This window comes from Cygnus atratus, unplaced genomic scaffold (assembly GCF_013377495.2).
Source record: "Cygnus atratus isolate AKBS03 ecotype Queensland, Australia unplaced genomic scaffold, CAtr_DNAZoo_HiC_assembly HiC_scaffold_51, whole genome shotgun sequence".
Taxonomy (NCBI): Eukaryota; Metazoa; Chordata; class Aves; order Anseriformes; family Anatidae; genus Cygnus; species Cygnus atratus.
The window spans coordinates 38,090-54,739 of record NW_026110117.1 but is presented as its reverse complement, the minus strand read 5'-3'; the positions used below and the strand labels follow the sequence as shown (position 1 = coordinate 54,739).

Below are 16,650 nucleotides of genomic sequence, written 5' to 3'. Positions count from 1 at the left end.
CCACAAGCACCTGCCTCGGGGTCACAAGTACCCCCAGGTGCACACAGACCTCTCACAGGGGCACCCAAGCACATCCCTAAGGCACTGCACAACACACTTGGAGCACTCAGGCATAGCCCTTGAGGATGCAAACGGCTCTCTGCAGTACCCAAGCACCTCTTGGGGCATCCAAGTGTCCCCTAGGGGAAGAGGAGCATCTTCCTAGAGAGCCCAACGATGTTCCCAGGGCACACAAGTATTTCCTCAGGGCAAATAAGAATATCCCTGGGACACACAAACACCTCCCGGGAGCACCCAAAGTTCTCCCCAGTCACCCAAGCATCTCCCTGCAGCACAGAAGCACCTCCCTGGAACACCCAAGCACCTCATGGCAGTACCTAGGAATCTCCCCACCACACTCCTGCATCTGAGTGCAGAACCCAAGCATCTCCCCAGGGCTCCACAACACCACCTGGGGCACACAAACATCTCACTGGAGATGGGAAGCACCTCCCTTGGCACCCAACAGCTTCCGTGGGGTGCACAAACACCTGCCACAGTCATTCAAGTATGTCCCCATGGGCACCCAGGCATCCCCCAGGGGACACAAACACCAACGTGCAGGAACCAAGCATCTCCCCACAGCCCTCCAACATCTCCCTGGAGCCAAGCATCACACAGAAAGCACCCAACCATCTCCCTGGAGCGCCCAAAATCCTCCCTGGAGAAACAAAACTTTGCCCTGGATAAAACTAGCCTCTCCCTTGGGCACACAAGCACATCTCCTAGGGCACACAAGCATCCCCAGATAGCACTCAAGCATTTGTCTGCAGCCACCAAGAAACTTTCAGGATCACCAGTCCATCCTCCTGGGACATCCAGGGAACTCCCTGCATCACCCAGGTGTCTTCTTGGAGAAACCAAGCATCTCCCTGGACACCCAGGGAGCATCTGGATAGAGCAGCCAAGAAGCCTGGGGAGCACCCAGAATGTTCTTGGGATAGCCAAGAACCTTAATGGAGCAAGAAAGCATCTCCTGAGGCACCCAGGCATCTCAGGGAACACACAAGCACCTGCTCTGCACACACCAGCACATCCTTTGAGTTTCCTGGACCATTTAGGCTCACACTGTGCTTCATCCCTGCTCCATCGCGCACTCACCTCCCTGTCCTGCCCTGCTCTGCCCTCTGCTGCCTGCTGCCAGGGGCTTCCATCCTGACTGGGGCCTGCCCGCAACCCTGGCCCTTTATCCCAGCTGGGCTGCCGTGTCACGGCCCCACTGTGACACCTGGGTGACACAGCCACCACTGCCCCCTGCCCACTGGGACACCTCGATCACACAGCCACCGCTGCCCTCCTGCTCACCAAAGCTTCTCCTTTCAATACCCAACCACCTCTGTGGGACAACAAAGAATCGACAGAGCTACTTGCTCATCTCCTGGGGACACCCAAAAACATCCTGGGAGCCAGTGGGACATCCTGGGAGCACCCAGCTCTCTCCCCAACACACTACCATATTCCCAGGGAAGCCAAGCACCTCCAAGAATGCCCCACGACATCCAAGTACCTTTCTGGAGAACCCAAGCAACTTCCTGGGGCACTCAAGCATCTCCCCAGAGAAAGCAAGCAGCTTTACGGAAAACACAAAGCACTCACTGGAACACTCCTTTATCAGTCCAGGGCACCCCAGCACCTCCAGAGAAAAGAAGGCACCAACCGGGAGCACCCAAGCAGCTCCCTGCAGCACCTGACTGTCTCCCTGGACACACAAGGATCTCTCTGGAGCACTTGATCTTTAAGAATTTTCTGCATATTAATGCTTCAAAAAGCACCTCTCTGAAGCATGCCAAGACCTCTCTGGAGTACCCTATCTTCTCCCTGGGGCACCACGTAGATCCTCAGGACACCCAACCATCACCCTGTGTCACCCATCACATCCTTGGTACAAACAAGCACCTCCCTTGACACAAAAACATATCCCTGAAGCACCCATGCCTCTTCCCGGAGCACCCAAGGATCTCCCCAAGACATCCAAGCATCTTCCCAGGACACCCAAAAACCTTCCTATCACTGCTGGGGCTGAAGGTCTGCAACACCGTTTGTGCAGCAGACACTTGGTACCCGTTGTGCTGTGGGGCTGCCCAAAGCCAGCCCCTGCTCGAGCAGCTGCTGAGCTCCAGCCCCTGCTCAGGCTGCAGCGGGACTCTGGCCCTGTTCAGCCTCAGACATTCCTCTGCTCCAGGGGAATGCCTGGGACCCCAGGGGGATGCTTGTGTTCCAAGGGGGATGCCTGGGTGCTGCATTCTTGTCATTGCTTGTGTTCCCTGGGATCATGCTTGTGTGCCGGGTGCTCCATGGAGCATTCCCCAGTGACATGCTGGTGTTCTCAAAGCATGTGCTGCTGTGCGTGCTGGGGACGCTTTTGTGCACCCCTGAGATGCCTGGGTGCCTCAGGAGATGCTTTCTTGCTCCGTGGAGGCTCATGGCTATGCCAAGAACAACCTGGGTGCTCCCCAGGCTTCTTAGCTGCTCTATCCAGATGCTCCCTGGGTGCGCAGGGAGATGCTTGGTTTCTCCAAGACGACAGCTGGGTGAAGTTTGTTTGATCTGGGGTAAAGCATTGTTTCTCCCAGGGGATGCTTGTGTTCCCTTGTGTGATGCTTAGCTCCAGGGAGATGCTGCAGTGCTGTGGGGAGATGCTTGGTTCCTGCAAGATGGTGTTTGTGTCCCCTGGGGAGATGCCTGGGTGCCCACGGGGACACACTCGAATGACACCGCCGCGTGTTTTTGCACCCCATGGAAGCTGTTGCATGCTAAGAGAGGTGCCTAAAATCTTAATGAGATACTTGTGTTCCCCAGGTGATGTTTTGGAGCCCTGGGGAGCCCTGGCTCTCTAGGAAGATGCTCAGTTCCTCTGAGAGGACACTTGGAAGCCCCAGGAGGTGGTTGGGTACTGCAGAGAGCAGTTTGCGTGCTCCAGGGAGGTGCTGGAGTGCTCCGAGTGTGCTGCTGAGTGCCTTAGAGAGCTGCTTGGTTGCCCCTGTGAGATACTTGGTTGCCCCTGGATGTAATTGTGGTGCATAGGCAGGTAATTGAGGTGCCAAGGGAGGTGCTTGTGTGCCCCAGGAGGTGCTTGTGTGCCGTGGGGAAATGCTTACATACCCCAAGGAACATCTTGGGTCCTCCAGGAAGGTGCCTGGATTCCCCAGGGAGATGCTTGTGTACCAAAAGAGATGTTGGCTGACCCAGGGCAATGTATACTTTCTCCAGAGAGGTGCCTCATTGCTGCAGGGACATTCCTGGGTGCTTGAAACATAGACTTGAGTGGCCTATGCAGTTGGTTGGGCACCCATGGGGTTTATTCTAATGTTCCCAAAGGAGGTGTTTCATTCTTCCAAGGAAATGATTTGGTTCTCTCTTCAGGTGCCTGGGTTTTTCAGAATAATGCTTGTATGCCTTTGGGAGATGTCTTAGTGCGTCAGGAGGTGATGAGTTCACGGTGGAAAATCTTCAGTGCTCCAGTGAGGTGCTTGAGTGCTGTGGGGAGGTGCATGGGTCCTTCTGGAAGATGCTTGGGTTCCCTGGGGAGAAGATTGGCACCTCAGGGATATAACTGTGTTCCAGGAAGACTTTTTAGAGCTCCAGATACATGCTTGGCTGCTCTAGGTAGATGCTTGTGTGTCTTCTGCATGTAATAGCAGTTTTCATGAAAAATGTTTGTGTTTCCAGTGGACATTTTAGGATGCCCCAAGGAATTTGCTTTGGTGTCCAAGAGGAATGCTTGGTTCCAAGAGGAGGATGCTTAAGTTCCCTTGGGAGGTGCTTGGTTTCCCCAGAAAGATGCTTGCTGCTAAGTGTGATGCTCACCTCCTGCAGTGAGGTGCTTGTGTTCCCCATGGATATGCTTGTGTGTCCAAGAGAGGTGCTTGGTTGTACCAAGGAGATGCCTGGGTTATGCAGGAGGATCTCTGTGTTCCCTGAAAGATGTCCTCAATGGGTACACAGTGGAGATGCTGGGGTGACACAGGAAAAACCTTGGAATCTCAAAGGATCTCTTTGGTTGCCCCGGGAAGGTTCCAGGGTGCTCCAGGGAGGTTCCTGAGTAACCTGCTGAAGAGCCTGGTGTGCCCAGGGAAATCCTTGTCTCCTGGAGGGCTCTGCAGGGCAGATCCAGGGAGTATGCCCTGGGGACATGCTTTGGATCTCCAAAGGAATGCGTGGGTTCTTCGGAACCATGCTTGGGAGATCCTTTGGTGGTTCAGAAACATGTTGTTTTTCCCAGAAGACATTTGAGGTGCCACACTAGGTGCAACAAGATCCTGAAGAAGCAAAGCATTGCTTTGGTTCACACGCTTAGGTACACAAGCATGTCCCGAGGGTACCCAGGCTTCTCCATGCAGCACACAGGCACCTCCTTGGAGCACCCAAGCATCTCCCCAGACCACCCAACTATCTGACTACAAGTACCCAAGCACCTCCCCAAAGCACACGATCTTTTCCAAGGAGCATTCAGGCACCTCCCTGGAGAAACCACGTACCTTGCTAGGGAAAGCAACCATCATCTCCCCTGGGAATACAAGCATCACCCTGGAGCACTCTCCATGACACCCAAGCATCTCCCCAGGGCACAGAAGCACCTCTTGAAATCACCAAGATTTTCCCCAGGGCACACAAGCCTTGTGTTGGAGTAGACAAGCATCTCCCCAGGACACCTAAGCACTACCTTCTACCTGTGAGGCATCATCCAAGAGCATTCCAGCACCTTCCAGGAGATCCCAACATCACCCTGAGCTCACCAGGTTCTCACTGGGTCAGCCAGGCATCTCTCTGGAGCACCCAAGCATCATTGCAGGGCATCCAGACATGACCCTTTTAAGGACCCAAGCATTTTGGGTAGACCTGTGCGGTGCCAGGGGTTGCACTTGATCATCCTTATGGGTCCCTTCCAACTCGGGCTATTCTAGGATTCTATGATTCCCCAGCAGCAGCAAAGCATCTCCCCAGGAACACACATATTTCCCTGAGGACAAGCATAACCAGCGAGAAACCCAAGCATCTTCCTGGAGGCCCCACGCATCTCCCCACAGCACTCAGGCACCCCACTGCAGCGTTATTGAAACATCTCCCCAGGGAACCCAAGCACATCCCAAGGTACTCTGACATCCGTCCAGAGCTCCCAAGCAAGTTCTTTCAGCATCTCGGTCGTTCAAAAAGCACCTCTGTGAAGCATGCAGAGACCTCTCTGGAGTACCTCCTTGGATCACCCAAGCATATCCTATGTCTGACTCAAACATCTTGCCAGGGAATCCAAACGCTGGCCTGGAAATATAAATCAAGTCCAAGTATCATTCTGGGACCCCATCTTTTCTCCTTGAGCAGACCAAGAGGCACCAAAGGATCACCTGGGGGCACCCAAGCATCTCCATGGGGCACCCAGGAGCATCTGAGGAATACCCAAGCACCTCCACACAGCAGCCATGCACCTCCCTGGAGAAAGCATGCGTCTCCCTGGGGCACAGAAGTGTCGTCTTGGAGCTCCACAACATCTCCCTGCATTCTTCAAGCATGTCTCTGCAGCACCCAAGCAGCTTCCCACATCCCCAAGCATCTCAGCACGTCACTCAAGCACCTCCCTGGATCCCACAGGCATCTTCCCCAGGTAGCCAGGCATTTCCCAGGGATCTCAGGCATCTCCCAGAGCACTCCAGCACCTCCACAGGGCACTGGGAGGTGCTTGCATGCCCTGGGGAGACCCTGGTGTGCCCAGGGAGCTTCTTGTCTTCTCCAAGGCTCTGTAGGGCTGATCCAGGGAGGTGCTTGTGCGCCCCAAGGCCATGTTTGGTTTCTCCAAGGAGGACCTTGTGTGTTTGAGGGGGATGCTTGGTGAATCACCCAGACACTGAGCAGACCTAGGGAGATGTCTGTGTGCCTCAGGAGGTGCTTGGGTTCCAGGGGAGTTGCTTCAGTGCTGCAGTGAGATGCTGGAGTTCTGTCGGGAGGTGTGTTGATCATCCACACTGATGTTTGGGTCCTTGGGGAGATGCTTGGGTTCCTCCCGGAGGTGCTTGGGTGTTCTAGGCAGGTGTTTGTGTGGCTTGGGGAAATTCTGCTTATGTGCCCCAGGGACACATTATTAGATACGTATTGTGCCCCAAGGGAGGAGCCTTGGGGCTTTAGGAAGGTGTAGGGATGCCCTGGGTTGATGCCTGTTTGCCCCGGGGAGATCCTGGGATGTCCAGGAAGACGCTTGAGTGAGCAGGGAGGTGCTTGGGTGACAGATGGGCATTGATTAATATCTCCAGGGAGGTGCTTGGCTTCCCTGGGGAGATGTTTGGGTAATTCAAAGGAGAGGCTTGTCTGTTCCAGGGAGGTGTTTGGGTGCCCTGAGGAAGTGCTTGGGTGATCCCAGGGAGGTGCTTGTGATCCCCAGGGAAATGCCCAAGGAGGTGTTAGTATGCCTGGGGGAAATGCTTGGGTGCTGCACAGAGCTGTTTGCATGCTCCAGGAGACACCAGGGTGGCTTGGTGGGACAGCTGGGTGCTCCAGGGAGGTTCTTGAATGCCCTGGGCATGGGGGTTTGGTGTCCTGAGGACATGCATGGCTGTCCCAGCAAATGGAACCAGGTAAATGCCTGGGTACCCTGGGAAGATGGTTGCTTGCCCCACAGAGAGACTTGGGTGACCTAGGACGTGGTAAGGTTCTTGGGGGTGATGTTGGGTGGCTCCAAGGAGAGGCTTGTTTTCCTGGCGAGAAGCTTGGGTATTCCTATGAGGTGCTTGCATGTCCTTGGGAGATGTTTGAGTGTTTCAGTGCCCGGAGGAGCTGCTCAGATACTCAATGAACGTGCTTGGGAGATCTGGGGAGACATCAGAGTACTTCAGAAGATGCTTGGGTGCCCTGGGGAGATGCTTTGGTGCTCCAGCAAGATGCGTGAGTGCTAAGGGGAGATGCATGGCTCTTCCATGGAGATGCTCTTTGGAGATTGTTGGCTACAAACATTGATGTTGTTCAGCCCCAGGGAGGTGCTTGGGTGCTCCTGGGAGTTTCTTGGATTCTATGGAGGGTTCTCCAAGAAGATGCTTGTATTCCCAGGGGAGATTTTTGCTTTCCCAAGGAGGTTCTTGACTTCTCCAGGGAGGTGCCTGAATGCTCCATGGAAATCTCTTGTGCTTTCGATAGGTGTTTGGGTCCTCCTTGTAAGATAGGTTGGTGGTCTGGGGAGATTCTTGGGTTGTCTGAGGAGATTCTTGGGTGCTCCAGGGAGAAGCCTGTGTACCCTTGGGATGTGCTTGTTTGCCTAAGGGAGATGTTGGTGTGAACCAGGGCAATGCTTTGTTTGCCTGGGAGGATCTTGGATGCATCTCCCTGGGGCACCCTCAAATATATTCTGGGAACCCAGCATCTTTCTGAACCACCAAAAGATCTCCCAAGCATGGTTTCAAAGAGCCCAAGTATTCCTTTGGAGATCCAAAGCATGTCCCCAGGGCATACTCCCTGGCTCAGCACTGCAGAACCTTGGAGGAGACAAGGATTTCCCTGGGCACACCAGGCTCTTCAACAGGTTACTCAGGAACCTCCCTGGAGCACCCTGGAATCTTCCCGGGGCAACCAAGAACATCCTTTGAGATTCCAAGCATCTTCTTGAGTCACCCCAGCACCTCCACTGTGTACCCATTGAGGATTTCTTTCAGGGAACACAGAGATCCTCCTGCATAACCCAGGCATCTCCTTGGTACAACCAAACACCTCTCTTGGACACAGGAACATGCCCAGCAGGAACAAAATCATACCATTGCAGGAGCCAACAATTACTGTTCTGATTGAAGCACCTCTCTGAGGAACTTCAATATACTCCCAGTGGAAACAAGCATCCATCCAGCTCACCCCTACACCTTCCAAAAGCCCCAAGGCTCCTCTCTTGGTCATTACATAATCTGTCCACGGGGAACACGAGCAGTATCTGGGAGCACCAAAGAATCTCCCCAGGACACCCAAACACCTCCCTTGAATATGCAGACGCCTCCGTGAGGAACCCAAGCATCTCCCCAGGGGACCCAAACATCTGCCTGGAGGACCAACACACCTCCCGACAGAACTCCAACATGTCACTGCAGCACCGAAGCATCTCCCCTGGGAACCCAAGCACCTCCTGAGGCACACAGACATCTCCCCACGTCTGCTCAGTGTCTGGGTGACACCAAGCATCCCCCTGGAACATGCAATTTCCTCCTTTTGGAAACCAAGCCTGGCCTTGGGGCACACAAGCACCTCCCTGGATCAGCCCTACAGAGCCTTGGAGAAGACAAGAAGCTCCCTGGGCACACCAGGGTCTTCCCAGGGCACTCAAGCACCTCCCTGGAGCACCCTGGAATCTCCATTTCAACCTTGGTTGCCCTGGGAAATGCCTGGCTACCTGGGGAAGATGCCTGTGGGATCCAGGGAGGTCCTTGAGTGACGTGCTGAGATGCTTGGGGATGTGGGAAGCTGCTTGGGTGCTGCAGAGACATGCTTGAAGAATGCAGGGAGATGTTGTGGAGCTCCAAGACGACACTTCTGTGCCCCAGGGAGACGCATGCTTTCTCCAGGGAGGTGCATGGCTGCTGTGTGGAGGTGCTTGGGTGTTCCTCAGATGCTCTTGGGTACCCCATGGAGACGCTTGGGTGCCCCCAGGTGATCCTTTGGTGCCCCTTGGTTTGCTCATGGGGAAAAGATGGGGTCCCAGAATGATGCTTGGGCTCTCCAAGTATGTGCTTGGTTTCCCCAGGGAGATGCCTGGCTGCCACAGGAAGATGCTTGGGTGTTTCAGGCAGGCGTTTGGGTGGCCTGGCGATATGCTTGGGTGCTCCCAGGGAGGTGCTTGTGTTTCCAGGAAAATGCTCTAGGATGTGCAAGTATGCCTGGGGCAGATCTTGGGTGCTGCACAGAGAGGTTTGCATGCTCCAAGAGACACCAGGGTGGCTTGGTGAGAGACTTGGGTGCTCCAGGGAGGTTCTTGAATACCCCAGGCAGGTGACTGGGTGCTCTGGGGAGATCTTTGGCTGCCTCAGCAAATTGCTTGTGCAGCACGGGGAGGTGCTTGTGTGTACCAAGGATGTGATGGGTGACACAGAGTGATGCTTGGGGATCCTGGGCATCTACCTCTCCTACCCCAGGGAGAAGTTAGGGTACTCCAGAGAGGTCTCTGCATGCTTCACAGAGGTGCTTTTTGAAAGACCAAGATGCTGAAAGAACTTGCTTGGGAGCTCCGGAGGGACATCAAAGTACCTTGGGATGTGCTTGGGTTCCCTGGGGAGATGTTTCAATAACGCTGCAGTGGGGTGCCTGAGTGCTGTGGGGAGATGCGTGGGTCCTCCAGGAAGATGCCTGGGTTTTCAGGGGTGATGGTTGGGTGCCTCAGGGAAATATGTGTGTTCCTGGGGAGATGCTTTGCTGCTGCTGGGGAATCATAGAATCCTAGAATAGCCCGAGTTGGAAGGGACCCATAAGGATGATCAAGTGCAACCCCTGGCACCGCACAGGTCTACCCAAAATGCTTGGGTCCTTAAAAGGGTCATGTCTGGATGCCCTGCAATGATGCTTGGGTGCTCCAGAGAGATGCCTGGCTGACCCAGTGAGAACCTTGTGAGCTCAGGGTGATGTTGGGATCTCCTGGAAGGTGCTGGAATGCTCTTGGATGATGCCTCACAGGTAGAAGGTAGTGCTTAGGTGTCCTGGGGAGATGCTTGTCTACTCCAACACAAGGCTTGTGTGCCCTGGGGAAAAATCTCGGTGATTTCAAGAGGTGCTTATGTTCCTTGGGGAGAGGCTTGGGTGTCATGGAGAGCGCTCCAGGGTGATGCTTGTATTCCCAAGGGAGGCTGGTTCTTTCCCTAGGGAGGTTCATGTCTTCTCTAGGGAGGTGCCTGAATGCTCCTTGGACATGCTCGTGTGCTTTGGGGAGGTGCTTGGGTACTCCTAGTACAATAGTTGTGTGGTCTGGGGAGATGCTTGCGTGCTCCCAAGATGGGGAATGGTCTGGGGAATGTTTGGGTGCACCTTAGAGCACAAAAATCTATCCCTTAATCACACAAAGTTCTGCCCCAGTCACCCAAGCATCTCCCTGCAGCACAGAAGCACCTCCCTGGAACACCCAAGCACCTCATTGCACCTCACACAGGAATCTTCCCGCCACAGTCCTACATCTCACTGGAGAACCCAAGCATCTCCCCAGGGCACCAAAACACAGCCTGGGGCACACAAACATCTCACTGGAGATGGGAAGCACCTCCCTTGGCAGCCAAGAGCTTCCGAGGGCTGCACAAGTACCTACCAGGCTCATTCAAGTATGTCCCCGTGCTCATGCAGGCATCCCCCAGGGGACACACATACCAAAGAGCAGGAACCAAGCATCTCCCCACAGCACTCCAACATCTCCCTGGGGCCAAGCATCACACAGAAAGCACCCAACCATCTCCCTGGAGCACCCAAAAGCCTCCCTGGAGAAACAAAGCTTTACCCTGGATCAAACTAGCCTCTCCCTTGGGCACACAAGCACATCTCCTAGGGCACACAAGCATCCCCAGATAGCACTCAAGCATTTGTCTGCAGCCACCAAGAAACTTTCAGGATCACCAATCCATCTTCCTGGCACATCCAAAAAAATCTCTGCATCACCCAGCTGTCTTCTTGGAGAAACCAAGCAGCTCCCTGCACACCCAGGGAGCATCTGGATAGAGCAGCTAAGAAGCCTGGGGAGCACCCAGAATATTCTTGGGATAGCCAAGAACCTTAATGGAGCAAGAAAGCATCTCCTGAGTCCCGCGGGCATCTTCTGAGGCACCCAGGCATCATCTCTGCACTGTGATGAGCACACAAGCATCTCCTCCCCACATCGTTTCCTGGACCATTCAGGCTCGCCCTGCACTTCAGCCCCTGCTCCATCACGCACTCACCTCCCTGTCCTGCCCTGCTCTGCCCTCTGCTGCCAGGGGCTTCCATCCCGACTGGGGCCTGCCCGCACCCCTGGCCCTTTATCCCAGCTGGGCTGCCGTGTCACGGCCCCACTGTGACACCTGGGTGACACAGCCACCGCTGCCCCCTGCTCACTGGGACACCTGGGTGACACAGCCACCGCTGCCTCCCTGCGCACTGGGATACCACTCAGTATTTATTTCTTTGGACTCACAGCTTTGTCAGTGACACAAAATGTGTCAGATTCACCCCCAAGAAAAATATTTCTGGCATCTTCCATAAACCTCACAGATAATGCATACCAAATAATTTTTGAAGTTTTGATCAAAAGTGTTGGTGTTTTTATTTCTTTGTTTGCTTCTTGTCCATGTAAACATGGATTTTTTTCCTTTTGTTGTTTTCCTTTTCTTGTTAAAGGTCCACACATATGCTTTTCTCCTTCTCTAGCTTGGAAAGTTCTCTTATAAAGAGACCTTCTATTTCCAGCTGCTTTCTCTACTCTTCTGTTAAGAGGAATCCTCCTGGTTTGTGTCTTGTCCTTGTCTCTGGGTTTGCTTGGCCAGGTGTGTGTCTCAGCACTTCTGCTGAGCCTTCGCCAGCTCCATTGCCCTTCTTTTGCACGAGGCAAAGCAGAGGACTTGAGGTGAGCAGACTTGGGCCTGCTGAGGGACCTGCTTGGAGGATTCCTTTGGGATACGGCCCTGCAGAGAGGAGGGGTGCAGGGAGATGGTTGATGTTTGAGCATCGACTGATAGAATGGACTGGGGTGGAAGGGACCTTCAAGGTCATCTAATTCCACCCCTCCTGCCACGGGCAGGGACACCTTCCACCAGACCAGCTTGCTCAAAGCCCCATCCAACCTGGCCTTGAACACTTTCTGGGATGGGGCATCCACAGTTTCTCTGGTAAACCTCTTCCTAGGACTCACCACCCTGATAAGAAAAGAATTTCTTCCTCATATCTAAGCTAAATCTGCCCTTCTTTGGGATTCAAACCATTGCTCCTCCTGCTGAAGGGATCCATATTCCATGTGTGTCTGCGTAGGTGTAGGTTTTCCCAGAAAATATCCTAGCATACAAAGAGCCCAACACACATTCCCTCTGGTGCTGGCTTTGCTTGCTTTGTAGTGTCATTGGGTGTTTCCGAGATGGTTCTCATGGTAATTCTTGCCTGGATCAGAAATTCCACTGACCAAGGACCTCCCTTAGTGCCTGTAGAGTCCTGACACTCCTCACGCTGTTATCTTGTGAGAGTCACCACCGTCAGGGTGAGCCATCAGCACCCAACTATGAACAGGTGACACAAGGGAGCTTCAGGGCAGGGGGACCTTGGGAATCTCCAGCCTTCAGCCAACAGAAACCCCCTGCAGGTGGCAAGGAGACGTGGCCAGTGCTGCACGTGGGGCAGAATACCTGCATCCATCAGGGCAGGGCTGGACGTGAGCATCTGAGAGGGGACCCTGAGGAGAAGGCCTGGGTGCTACGAGGACACCATAGGAGCCAGTGGGACATGCTGACAGGGAGCAAGGCCAGCTCCTTACGGGGCTGCACTAGGGGCAGCGGGGGCCACCCAGACCACTTGGGTTATCGTCCCCCTCGACTCAGTGCTGCTGTGGCTACCTCTGGAGCAGGGTGGCCCAGGCTGAGGGACCTGGGCTTCTTTGGCCCTGTGTCGTGCAGGCTCTGGGCAGAAGAGAAGTAGGCTGAGACTGCTTGAGGGGTGGTTGCAGTGATGGTAGAGTTTTTCCTCTTTGTACGAAAGAGCATGGGAAAGAAAGAACATCACAAAATTGAGATTCGGGGTGGTGAGATGGGGGCTGAGGTGAAATGTTTCTTGAAGAGCAAAGCTGTGGTGCAAGACGTCACCCAGAGGGTGTTGGGATCAGCCCCTGGCTTTGTGTTTCATGGATTACTGAGGGCAGATGGAGAGACATCAGTCAAGGCAGGGAGGTGCAAGGTGGGGAAGCAAGGTGGATATCTAAGTCCTGCAGGGAAACAGGTGCAGACACGCAACAGCATGGGACAGCCTGTGATGGTTATTGTCAAGGATCCTTTGCAAGATGAAAGCCCCTGACAGAGCCAACAGCTTTGTCTGCTGGGCTCTGGCTCTTGTCTCTGTCAGTGAGGCCTATGAGGAGACACCTCATCCTTACAGCATTAGGGTCTCAATGCCTCCTCATCCCCCTCCAGGAGCCTAGGAGATGTCCTCCTGTAGCCTTGTACTTGGCACTGCCCTTACCCACTGCGCACTGACCCAGGAAGAGCCCTAAACCCCGCTGGAGGGACAGGATCTCCCTTCCCAGAGGCTGGGGTCAGGGCCCGACTTCATGGGACACATCAAGGGTTCCTCAGCATCAGGGCCACCTTTCCTGGGCCTTGGTCTCCCCGTCATCACTGCCTGCACTTTTCTGCTCTAACAAGTCCATGGGGAGGCTTTGTCAGTAATGTCCCTCAATGGGACCGTTAACACTGTGAGAGGCTTTGGAGTTTGCATCAGACTTGGACTACTTGAGAAGCTGCTTCAGCCACCCAGGAGCAGCTCCTCTGCCAGGCGCAGCAGGGCTGGGGGCACTGCCTGCAGCTGGCATGGGGAGAGGAGAGAAGGGGGAGAGAGGTTCAGGGCAGCCTGGCATAGAAAGGCAGGGGAGAGCTGGCCGAGGGAGAAATCCTCACAGCCACCTCCCCACGGTAAGTGTCCGGGTGCAGGGCAATGCCGCTGCGCACCCTGCCAGGCTCTCCTGGAGCTGGCACATCCCTCAGGTGATGGCAGCTGCCAGGAGGACGCTCGGTGGTGGAGTTGAAGGGCACGCAGGGCTTGTGTGCTGCAGGGTCAGCGTGCAGGGCCCGAGGGCTCCCTTCTCTTGGGGCCGGCTGCAGGCTGTGCAGCCGGGGGTGCAGGCAGGGGTGCCCATGGCTGTGGTGCAGAGCAGGGTCCCTGCTGTGCCCCAGGGGCTGTGTGGCGGGGCAGGGCCTCTGCCGCCTGCCAGGCTCAGCACTCAGCCTGCCCGGGGAGCTGCCCAGGCGCTGCGGGGAGAAGCTGCGGGTGGAAGGAGCCCCCCCGGCATGGCACGGCACAGCATGGCAGGGCAGGACAGGGTCCTGCTGCTGCCCAGAGCCTGCTGCCTGGGGCAGGCTGCTCACAGCCCCACAGCACCCCCGGGGCTTTTCCCAGGGTCTTGGACAGAGGAAGGGGATGGCAGGGGCTGCCTGCAAAGAGAAGGCACTTTCTGCGGTCTCTGCCTGCATTTTCCTGCTCTGATTTTTGGGCAGGCTCTATGTTAACCGTGTCGCTGGATTTGCACAGGTGGCTGAGCGTCTACTGCATTGAACTGAGATGTAAACAGCTTAGTGACGAACCTGAGAATATTCCTTCCCTTCTCTCTGCTTACAGACTGCATCAGGGTTTTTCTGAGCTGTTCTTCAGGACCTGCAGACAGGGAGAGGTCCCCAGAGCTGGCCCCATCCCCAGGAGGTGTCTGTAGGGCCAAGCTGGGCACACAGCAGCTGGGATGGGGGCTGTGAGCATGGATGGGAGGAGAGGTGGGGACAGAGAAAAAGCTGCTGACAGGGACAGCTGCGGGCAGCAGGGACATGGGCAGGCAGTGAGAGGGAGCTGCTCCTTCCCTGCCATCCCCTGCAGTGCAGGCGCCTTCCTTGCAGCAGCCCCTGTTCTCTTCTCCTCCCCACCACAGCTTCTGTCATGGCACAGGGAATCTGCGGGATTCCCTGCCCCCTGCTCTCACGTCCATATTATCCAGGGCAGGATCTGCCTCCTCTGTAGTCAGAGGTCCTGCAGAGGATAAGTGAGCAAAGTCTTTGCAATGTCCAAGTTCCCTTGATTATGGGGTGCCTTGAAGGTCTCCCTGCCATTGCAGGTTAGTTGCTCAAAGCACCTTAGAGAAATGGAACTTTCAAGGCTGAGGGTTGGGTCTGAGCTGATCCCTAATGAGAAATAATTCATGGGCAGAACTTCAGCTGGATCTGAGGATGATGAGGATTAGAGTAATCCTCTGCTCACTCGCTGCTGTAGCTGAGTCTTTCATGAGAGTTGAGCCTTTGGAGTTTTCCATATGAGTATCTCCATATGAGGAAAAATTTCTTTATTGTGAGGCTGACAGAGCACTGGAACAGATTGTCCAGAGAGGTTGTGGAGTCTCCTTCTGTGGAGATATTTAAAACCTGTCTGGATATGATCCTGTGCAACGTTCTCTGTAGGTGACCCTGGTTGGCAGCGGGGTTAGACTAGATGACCTCCAGGGGTCCTTTCCGACCTCAACCAATCTGTGATTCTGTGAAACTCTGACTACCCTTTCAAATCAGCATCTTTGTCACATCATTCTTATGTGCATTCTGCACCTCTGTACCAAGAGGGTGTCATTTTCATCTGCACTTGGAGGTGGTGCCCTCTTCTCCCAGCACAGCCCAGGTTATTTTTCGGCACAACTTCTGAGTGCAGCCATCTCCCAGCTGAGTGCTGCAAGCAGCCAGCAGCTGGGCACCAGGGGATGGACAGAGCAGCCCTCCTGGATGTGATCTCTGGCTAAGATTGGCACCCACAACAACAGGTACCACCGCAGGGCAGCCCATCGGGGTCTGATGGGCAGAGGTGGCTGCTGTGTACAGGAAACTCAGCCAGCACAGAGCAGCCTCCAGCCAGGGAGAGAGACAAAGGTCCCCTGCAAAGAAAGGCAATGTGAAGACTTTAATGAGTAAGGAATTAGTATTGCTCAGAGAAATTTCCCCTAACAGTCTGTATTTTTTATTCTTTGGCAGTCTCCTTCATGAAGGGCAGCAAATGCCCAACAGCAGCTCTGTGAGCGAGTTCCTCCTGCTGGCATTCGCAGACACACGGGAGCTGCAGCTCCTGCACTTTGGACTCTTCCTAGGCATCTACCTGGCTGCCCTCCTGGGCAATGGCCTCATCCTCACCACCGTAGTCTGCGACCACCGCCTCCACACCCCCATGTACTTCTTCCTCCTCAACCTCGCCCTCCTCGACCTGGGCTGCATCTCCACCACCCTCCCCAAAGCCATGGCCAATGCCCTCTGGGACACAAGGGCCATCTCATATGAAGGGTGTGCTGTGCAAGTTCTCTTTTTCATCTTCTTCTTTGGTTCAGAGTATTCAGTTCTCACCATTATGGCCTACGACCGCTACATTGCCATCTGCAAGCCCCTGCACTATGGGAGCGTCCTGGACAGCAGAGCTTGTGCCAAGATGGCGGCAGCTGCCTGGGGCAGTGGCTTTCTCTATGCTGTCCTGCACACGGCCAATACATTTTCCCTGCCCCTCTGCCAAGGCAATGCTGTGGACCAGTTCTTCTGTGAAATCCCCCAGATCCTCAAGCTCTCCTGCTCAGATGCATATCTCAGGGAAGTTGAGATAGTTGTATTTAGTTTTTCTTTAGTATTTGGTTGTTTCATTTTCATTGTTTTCTCATACGTGCATATCTTCAGGGCTGTGCTGAGGATGCCCTCTGAGCAGGGCCGGCACAAAGCCTTTTCCACGTGCCTCCCTCACCTGGCCGTCATCTCCATATTTGTCAGCACTGCCATGTTTGCCTACCTGAAGACCCCCTCCATCCCCTCCCCCTCCCTGGACCTGGTGGTGTCATTTCTGTACTCCGTGTTGCCTCCAGCAGTGAACCCCCTGATCTACAGCATGAGGAACCCGCAGCTGAAGGATGCAGTGAGGAAAGTCTGGGGGTTTTTCTGTAAATAA

At 54.6% G+C, this 16,650-nt stretch overlaps 1 protein-coding gene across 1 annotated transcript; it reads left to right on the top strand.

Annotated features, from left to right (window-relative positions):
- Nucleotides 1–15,723: 15,723 nt before the first annotated feature.
- LOC118261220 (olfactory receptor 14C36-like) lies at nt 15,724–16,650 on the top strand. The gene has a single exon (XM_035571934.1). It carries the CDS (start codon nt 15,724–15,726, stop codon nt 16,648–16,650), a length of 927 nt encoding a protein of 308 aa, XP_035427827.1.